Here is a 10,113-nt window from a genome sequence, read left to right as displayed (position 1 = left end):
TATTCAATGAGTATGTATTCTCACAAGGCATTAAATGTACAGCAAACTACCACTATCGTCATACATGGTGATGGGCTCTCTCCATGCCCAAACTCTGCCGGGACAGATATATCAGAAATAATACCTACATGTCCACACTGCATGAACACACATCCTGATGCCATGCACTAATATTGACCATGAGCTGTAAAAACCACTGAAAGAAAAAACAAAAAACAAAACTAAATGCGCTCGCTCAGTATGATCCTTTTTTTTTTTTGTTTTGTTTGTTTTTTTTTTTTGCCTTTTTTCTTTTTACATAAAATCACATGAAACAGGAATAATACACACGCGCGCTTTTTTTTTTTTTTTTTTGTTAAGATAAAGATGACGAGGGTGGGGGGCGACAATGTTATAAACAATGCAATAACAATAAAGAACAACAACATCGACAAGAACAATAACAGTATTAAAGCTTTTCATGACCATATCAACATTCAGTGTATTGGAAAATACAATCCCAATAGACTCTTTGTATAAAAAAGAAGCTTTTCAAGTCAGCATGGAACAAATAACAGTTCGTTTCTCAAGGGGAGGGGAGGTGGGGTGGGGTGGGGTGGATGAAGGGGGGTGGGGCGGGTGTGCTTCCATAGATTTCATAGGAGGGGTGGTGTCGGAGGTGTGTGTATGTGTGTGTGTGTATATATATATGTATATAGGGCGGGTGGGATGTGGGGAGTGGGGGGTGGGGCAGGTCCTGGAGGAGTAATGCTGGTCTATGTGGCGTAGCGTTTGGTCCACTGTTTGGCTATCCTGTCGTGCTCGGCTCTGTTGGTCAGGTACTGTGTGGCGATGCTTCCAACCAGAGGGTCAGCTGTAAACACAAGAGGAGTGGACTCAGTCAGACTCAACACAACAAAGTATTGATTATGTAATGATTATTTACTGTAACATTAACTAAACTATTGCTTAAAACCAAAGTCTGGACCCATTAGTGATGCCTACAGTACATAGGGTATGGTAGATATTAGGGGTCGATACAGCATAGTATCATGACATTTTGCATGGCAATATTGTATAAAGGTAATGGAATGCAATATATCGCAATAATATTCTAGCGTGACAGAAGTATCATGATAATATCATATCGCGGAGCCTCTGGTGGTTCTCACCCCTAGCAGATATGTTGATAGGATGGTTTTTCTGTTTGAGAGGTCAGATGTTCTATGAATGTAACAATGTATCAGCTTTTACTTCTATTCACTTTTTGTCTTTAAACCAGCAGCTGGTAGTCAGGAGCAGTGCAACAAGCTGGAAACACAATATTGAGTAACATGAGTATGTATTCTCATAATGCACACATTATTATTGTTCATATTGCTTTTTACTTATTTTTTATTGTTCTTTTTTTATTGATGCTTTCTATTTTTACTATCCACTTTGCTGCTGTAACGCTGTAAATGTCCCCACTGTGGGACTAATAAAAGGTTATATTATCTTATTTTATCACCTCATGAAGATGTTCCAGTTACATTTACTTTTTACATATACAGCAGATACTGAGATACATTAGCATTAGCGTTGTGTTCCTGATGAATATAAGTCCAATATTCACTCTCTTTTATCTCTGTTTTGGTCTCCATCAATCCCAGAGACAATATCTGGCTCTTTTTAACTGCAACACGCTCCACTTTGTTCACCAGCTGGTTGATTTTCTCTGCTTGTGGTTTGGTGTTGGACAGATAGAATACAGCTGAGTGCAGAAGCTGGAGAATTTGAGTTTTATGAGAGCTGTGAGAGTGAATCACAATGAGCTAAAAGAGGCTAAAAAAGGGAACTGCTGAGTTAGGTGAGAATTCTTTGTGGGTCTGTCAATATGAGTGACACGTTTCACATCATATATAATCATTTGATCCATTGTTCATATAGAAGTATTGATTGGTTCTGCTTTAAAATGTCAACGCATAATGATGAATCTCTGTCATAAATCAATAGAGTCTAATATGACAGTCTTCAATTAGTTTATTCTGTCTGATGGTTAAAAAAACACAACAAAAAGTCCCCAAAGATATTCAGTCTACACTTTAAATGTCAATATTGCTGTGAAGTTATTTTCTTCAACTGTTTCAACACTAATCTCAACTTGAACTGATTGATTTTGACTGGACTCTGCACTCTATTTACTGAAGAACATATTGTTATTATTGCTGTTACAAAAAAAGACTGTCAAAATATTGTTTCAGCATCTTCCACTGAATCAAGAATAAAAGTCTGAGCAAAAAAAAGAGCTTTGCCTTGACTGTTGTAAAAGCAGATTTATCATCATCCCAGTCCAAAGTGTTGGCAATTATATTCATTACATATTGATCTTCTGGTTATTCTTTTAGATGTTCAGTTTACCATGGTGTAAGATGTATAAAAGCTTCAAATCCTTACAGTTGAGAAGCTAAAAGCTGAAAATTTGGCGCCTGTGCTTGAAAAATGACATCAATTATCAAACTAGTTGCTGTTGAGTAATGCAATAACAAGACTGCAATATGCATTACAGGGTTGGGTTGCTTCAGTAAAGACAAGAAGAAAAAATAATCAAGAAATTCATCCACAGAGGACCGAGAACATCCAGAACAAACTGCTTTATAATCCAGCTGATAGTTGTAGAGATACTAAAATGTGTCAGGGTCACACTGACATCTAAACCTTCACTAACAGATTTTCTGAAGGGAGAAAAAAAGCCACAAGAAATCCACATCTGTGTGAGTGATATTTTATCTATTAGGACATGCAGCATGTTTACACAAATATCCACACGCTCCTGTTTGACATCCAATTACTTGACCCTACGTATCAAAGTCTAGAATGTTGTAGAAACCTCCAGCGGTCCACCTCGGCTCATCAGCATGCATGGGAATTTTTATTACAACTGGAGAAAAATCACAGAAAAAGCCGTAAGTCAAACAAATGGAGCTCTATCGCTGCCATGGTCTGAAGTGCAGCTTGTATTGTGTGACGTACGGCCCGCAGGACAGTTTTATCGGCAGTAGAGTAAAATGAGTGCGCTGCTGTAAATCAGCGGTCATCATGGTGGGCTCCAGCGGCACTGACAGCGAGGCTTGGAGACGTCCCGTCTGTTGATACGCCGAACACGTCCGGTCAGTCAACAGACGCCATTATGAATTCCCGCCGGTTCCTTTATCGACTGCGCTGCTGCTCAGCCGCTGGTCAATTTCTCAGTGAGGTGACACAGAGAGAGCTTCACACAAACACACACACATTCTCTGCTTTGGCTTCAGACTGTCTCCTGTGGGGTTCGGCCTGCTGACGGAGCAGTGCGATGAGCTTGGCTGAGCAAGCAGCACAAACACCCCTCCCCGCACTAATCCCTGCTAGGGTTTCAATGATGGGGGTGGGGGGGTGGTGGTGGTTTACAGGCTTATACCCATATTTCTGGATGAATGGATCCTTACACATCATGTCTTTGTAGTTTCCAGTCAAGACGTCGCCTTGTTTTTCTAGATTCACGTCCAAATTCACAAGTGACAACCCGAGCCAAGGTCCTGTTAGGATCGCGGTCTCGGTGGAAGAATTACGGCTTCCTGAATCACTGCGTCACTGCTTATTTATGAGTTAGGACTGCAATGTATTCAGCTTTACTTGTTTGAGCAATATGTGCTTTTAAAGATCAGATCTAAAACCGGACTTTTTAGATTCAAGCTCCCAAGAGTTGCTATTCTCCATAAAGCAGCACACTTAAGAGGCCGGTATGTTTCAAACGTGTCCTTGTTGGATCGTCAGTGTCTAAAACCCCCCGAACTTCTGACGCCTTTCCAACACCAGAGGTATGGAGTTGTGTCCAATGACTTGAGGTAACAAATCAAGCAGGATTTATTTGAAAATTGTCACTTTTTGTGTGTAGGAGGAAGTCCAACACACTGACTTGGAACGGGACTCCTTGTTGTGACCGCATGCGTCCATCCTGCTTCCTTGGATTCATTCAGAACAGGTATTAACACCTTCAGCCATTGTATAAAGTACTAGTTCACTGAATCAACCATACAACTCTAGAGATGGGAATAGATATCATTCATTGTGAACTGAGCCACAAAAAAAACAGTCTGGTAGACGTGGGATGTTAAAAAAGGTTCGACTTCACACAGATGTCCTCAGGCATGTGGGTATGCAAACCAATCACGCTGCTTTGGATTCTCACACGAAACAGAGCAGAAATGCTTTGTACTCCAGTCAGCTTCTTTAAATTACCGATCTGTCGCTGATCGCCACAGTCTGCGGCTTCCCGGTTCTCTACGACAGAACTCTGAAGAGCGTGGTCTTGTGTCCAGACTGGCTTTAGAGAGACTCATTCATTTATTTTATGGCCTCTTTTCTGGTTCTTAAAGACCGTCCAACAACTTCAGCACATTCAGACAACGGCAGCCAGAGTTCTAACAAGAAGCACTGAGCATATTAGGCTGGCTTCCACTTACTTATAGAATGGATTTGGAAGTGCTGCTGCTGGTAAATAAATCACTTAATGGCATCGAGCCAAATTGTTTAATCTCCTTGAAGAATATAAACCCAGTAGTGTTCTCAGATCTCTAGGAAGAAGTAAGCTGGTACATCATTAACTACAACGCTGCAAAAATGTGTTTCGACTTGTGACACTTGAAAAACTTTTAAAACTTTGATTTACTTTGTAGCATTAGAGACAACTGACAACTTTTTACTGCGCTGTCACTATCACTATCTATCTAGCCTATTACTTCTCCTGTATGCTTAACTTCTTCATTTTACTTTCAAAAGGTTTCTGTCCTTTCAATTTGCATGTCATGGTTTTAATGCATTACATAAAGCATTTTGAATTGCATTTGTGTATGAAATGTACTATAGGAACAGTATGTTGAGATCTACAGAGGTAGAACAAAAGCATATAACGATCTTGAAAAGCTGGTGTTGTGTTCTGAAGCCTTTCCTCTCCTCTGTGAGTATAAATCTTTCACTTTACCTCTTAAACTAGGTAGGTCAAGTTCAACCATTGGCCAGATTTTTTCAGCACTGTTCATTTAGGGGCTGATGTTGTACAGGCACAATGAGATGCTTTTGTAAGTTTGTTTTAGGGTTGTTTCTGAAGGCAAAGTTTATGGTTGAATGTGATTTACTGTTATTGATACAAATCTGTTCTGGTCAGACTAATGGACAAATTATGTTAAGTACTCGTACTGTATAAGTGTAAAAAAGTTTACAAGCTGCTATTCATTGGGGTTTACATGTCTTTGCATCGTCATCTACTGTAGATTTATTAAGAGTCAAGATTTGACTTCATCTAACGTTATAAAAGGGAAAGCTTTGTTAGGAAGCCAAATATTTTTGTTGGAGAGCCAGATTTGCCTACCACTGTCATAAAAGTATCCACACTTGTTCTCAGTATCAACATGCTTAAACAATCCATTAAAGAGGCGCCTACAAATCACAAAGTTTAATTGCTTTTGATAATGAGGCAAACAGTAGACCTTTTGGACCAACCGTGCAATCATAAAGACAGATTACGCTGAGTGAGCCGTTCACCCTAATTTTATGGTCATTTTTGCCAGATTTAAGTACTTGTTTTCAGCCTCTTTTATTGTTGCGCTGAGGGCAGGGGGGAGCTGCACTTAGCTGAGGACACACAACCCTAAACTGTCTTCATTGCACACATCCTGGAATCCATCCAGATAGTAAACTATCCCTTTAAGGCACGGTAAGGCGGCTGTTATTACAAGTTTGACAAACTGACACCCCTGAAGCTACCGAGGGTTAGAAAAGAGAAGACACCTTTATTATAAAAGACTGCCCCCGTATCTGCACACATCAGCCAGATATACGATCCAGGCCTAGACGGCGGCAGAAGAAATCACAGAGGACCGATCCCTGTGGCTGATGTTCCACGGAGGCTGAGGCAATGACAAAAAAAAAGGGGGGGGGGTGACATGTGACAGAGGCCCTGGGCTGGATTTGAGCCCTAGATACACTCTGACAAGGAGTCTGGCTTGGCCCCCGAAATACGAATTCACCGGGACGCCCCAGGTAGAAGTGCGCGTGGGGGACCGTGACGCGAGGCATGACAGCGGGGGACGTCGGCCTCCAGGGAGTGGGTTGTTTAACTGTCATTCTTCTTCTCTGCTCGCCTTAATGAGCTACATGCCGATGATCTCCGCCTGCACGTGGGTGGAAAATTTTCAGAAGGATGGAGGTGGGGAGGTATTTTTAGGGTGTTTCAAATCCAGGGTCCTCATTCTGCACTTAAACGAGTAGTGAGTGTGTAGCGAGCCAGCCCGATTTTGATGAGGCAAGAGGCAGAAAGAGGGATAGAAAGTACGTGGGTAAAAGGAAGGAGGGTGTTTTTTTTAAAGTGGGGGGTGGTATGGGGTGTCGATCAAGACCCTTTTGTATCATGCTTTAAAAGGAATTGGCTCATTTCATGTAAGAAAAAACAAAAAAAGCGACAAAGGAGGAAGAGGAGGGAGAATCTCCGCCGCTACGTTTATCAAAGAGCAATCCCCGCTGAGAGGCTATCATCAGAGGTCTTCACAATCAGTACTAGTACCCCCCCCCTCATTCTTCTCTCTCTTTCTTCCTCTGTTGCCATCTCATTCCACCATGATTCACATCTTGAAAATCACCTGTCATTCCCCTTCTCTTTTAAACTGTCTCCTCTTGCTTCGACACGTTTCTCTCCCTCCCCTCTGCTTCTTTCATTCCCGATTTCATTGCTGTGATGTCGGATAGATTTTTCTTTCTCTTCTTCTTTTTTTTTTTTTTTACCACTTCTGCTAGCTCAATTTAATACTTTACACTGAGAGATATTAACTATATTGGTAGCAGAGGAGCGGTGGGAATGGAAAAGTGGTTTAACTGGTTCATAAAAGACAGATTGAACTTCCTCCGACTCTCTTCGGCCGCTGGTAAACTACACATTAAATGGATCCAATTAGCCTTAAAAATGTTGACGTCTTTTCTCTCTCTTTTTCTGTGTGTGTGTGTGTGTGTGTGTGTGTGTGTGTGTGTGTGTGTGTGTGTGTGTGTGTGTGTGTGTGTGTGTGTGTGTGTGGTGTCAGCTGTTTACAGGACTGTGTTTAGCAAGCCGGTCTTGGTTAAATATTGATTGAGCTGCAATGAAGGGAGAAAGAGAAAAAAAACCAACAACCCAGGAGCACAATTTATGACACTGTAAGAGGATGGATGCAAATATTATGGAAATGCTACAGTCGTTTTTTTTTCTTTTCTTTTCTCTTTCTTTCTCTCTCTCTCTCTCTCTCTCTCTCTCTCTCTCGCCCACGGTCGCCACAAACCAACACCAGCAGTTGTAATGTGTGGTTATTGCAGTGCAAAAACAAACAAAGTGTTCGTCAGATCATGTAAAAGCGTCTGAAATCTCACTTCCTCTTCGGCTCAATCTGCAGAGGCTGACGATTATTTCGCCACAGTCAAATAATCACATCCACTTCACGTGGAGAGGTGATTGGCTGGGGCGGGTGAGGAGGTGTAGCGGCATGAACGCCTTCAAGAAGAGACTTGCAGAAAGTGAGCTGCACCATTTATATAATTCATCACGTTGAGACTACAAAGACACGGAGTTGTTCTATAAACACCACGTCACATTTTATGACCTTATAAATTTGAAGCATACTGAAGCTTTGACTCAGACGCTGTTGAGCAAGGCAGTGGATCTGTGTGAAACTCCATGAATCAGCCATGCTCTTTGTTACATAAATGTGATGTCTATTAACTTTTTGTTTTGTAAAAGTTATGACATCAATTACACAGATAAGATCCTTCTAACTTGGCAAAGTGTGAGTTGAATGCTCCCATGGATACTGGTGTGGATATTTAACAGGGTGGGGTGTTCTGGTAGCTGCAGGGTTACCAAGAATGCCAAATGACATAACAGCAATGTCTCCAGTTCAGTTCCAGTAGAAGATCTTTGTCGTGTCATCTCTCTTTCTCTTATTTTCTCTTGACAGCTCGCAATAAAGGCAAATATGTGTAACATTAACCCTCACATACTGTTCATATTCTGACCCACAGTCACAGTATTTCCTCATAATTAGTCTCTACAGCAAACTTCTGAACCATAAATCATTCATAAATATGTTATCACTCACAAATAAACATGATTAATCCTTAATGAAGCTTTCAGAGAGCACAAAGAGTTTATTTTCTAGTTTTTATGAGGAAAAAAATCTGTAAAAAAAACTATATTGTGGTCCAATACTACATAAAACATGAGAACAAAACTATTTCAATGGCTTATTTTAAATGTAAAGACTGACCATTTTTACATTTTGGGTAAATATGGGTCAAACATACTACAAAAATATGTTTAAAAAATTGAAATATTTCCTTTTTTATGTTCTGGGTCACATTAGGGGAAGTCATCAAATCTCTGGCAATTTTGGATCAAAAATGTGTCAAATTTGACACTGAACAGCATGTAAGGGTTAAGAATAAAACCATTATATGGATTATAATATATCAGAGCTGCAACAAGCTTTCGATTTATCCACACAGAATGGATGTGTCAGTCAACCTGTCACAGTTTAATGTGGAGAGAGGTATGTCAAGGACAGATAATGTCTCTGTGTGTGTGTGTGTGTGTGTGTGTGTGTGTGCGTGTGTGTGTGTGTGTGCTGCAGTTCTCACCAGGGTTGCAGTCAGTGAGCAGGGAGCAGATGGACAGTAGGACCTTGGAGATGGTGAGGGCAGGACTCCAGTTGTCCTTCAGGATGTCCAGACAGATCACTCCCTGACTGTTGATGTTACAGTGGTAGATCCTCGTACGGAACGTCACCTGGAAGCAGACAGTGAGTTAGATCAGAAATTTAAATTTTGATTATGAATGTAATATAATCAATATTTTGTCCTGGCTTTAGATAGATAGTTTTAGACCAGGACTATAGTGAAAGTAATGAAGGTTTCTGAAAAACGTGGGACACAAGAACTCTCCTGAGCATTAAACATCACATGCTTGAGCACAACCTGAAGGAAATGACACATTAAAATGAACTGTGGTGAGCACATTTGTGATGATATCTACAATAAACATGACCTCAAACTGCTACCTCATGTCAGAAGTGTGTGAAGAAGAATACTGCAATACTTGTAAATTATGTGATCTCATACATTTTGTCAGATTAGAAGAAAACTTTATTCGGACACAGCTGTAGGTCCATATCAATAAAATAAACATAAGACATCATAGAAATTCATATTAAATTACAATAGAAGGGAGAGTTAGTACAGATCCAATACTTCCAAAATCAAGAGTATTAGCTTGCGTCACTGTGTGTAGGCTCACTTAATATCATTGATGCTTCATTTTTTGATTCATTTAACCGAAACATAAATATGTACATTCAAATCCTCAACACAGCATGAAAGGGTGCGAACATTGGATGGAAAAATATAATGAAATACATGGTGTGCATTTTACCTTCACCCACTAAGGAGATTATTTAGTTAACAGGATATGTTGTAAACATGTAACAGCTTTCAATTAAAGGGGCACTCCAGTCAAAGTGCACTTATATAAAGTTAGTGGCCTCACAAGCAACACATAAAACACAAACAAATTGGTCCAAATTGAAGCCTGTTAACATTGTGTGAGGTGCAAAATTGGTTGAATTCCCCTTTAAACTTGTTGAAGGCCATGAATATGGAACATTATGACACAGGATACATTTCTTACTGTAGTAAATCTAGCATATGTATCTCATTACTGTTTATCACATGATTCAAGTTTTTTAAACATCAAAAATAATCATACTGATTTGACTAAGGGATGAAGTGTAGTGAATGAACAGGAAGTGCTTTCTTATTTCAACCACATCAGTCAACAGCAGATTCTTCTATCTTGGGATACCTGAAAACTTTACCTTTATATTCTTGTATACCATATTACAAATTACATTTTTAAATTATCTTTTTTTTTTTTTTTTTTTTTTTACAAGTAATCACAAAAATAGTCAGAAACTAAGAGTGAATATCACAATATTCCAGAGCCCAAGGTTAAAAATGTCTTGTTTTGTTCAACTAATACTTCTATATTTATTGAGACATCTTAAGCCTTTACTATAGTGACAGAGGAGAGATGACAGGAAATGA

At 39.9% G+C, this 10,113-nt stretch overlaps 1 protein-coding gene across 1 annotated transcript in view; it reads right to left on the bottom strand.

The window, feature by feature from the left end:
- Nucleotides 1–626: 626 nt before the first annotated feature.
- Nucleotides 627–10,113, bottom strand: part of LOC128373929 (ubiquitin-conjugating enzyme E2 E2) — a 72,189-nt gene continuing 62,702 nt past the window's right edge. Inside the window, exons 5-6 of the mRNA XM_053334130.1 lie at nucleotides 8,653–8,800; nucleotides 627–853 (exon numbers count right to left, since the gene is read on the bottom strand). Coding sequence (XP_053190105.1) covers nucleotides 756–853; nucleotides 8,653–8,800 — 246 coding nt within the window. The 3' untranslated portion in view covers nucleotides 627–755. The remainder of the gene's footprint in view (nucleotides 854–8,652; nucleotides 8,801–10,113) is intronic.

Source organism: Scomber japonicus, chromosome 15, assembly GCF_027409825.1.
Source record: "Scomber japonicus isolate fScoJap1 chromosome 15, fScoJap1.pri, whole genome shotgun sequence".
In the NCBI taxonomy this organism is placed as follows: domain Eukaryota; kingdom Metazoa; phylum Chordata; class Actinopteri; order Scombriformes; family Scombridae; genus Scomber; species Scomber japonicus.
This window is presented reverse-complemented; position numbering and strand designations above follow the sequence as displayed.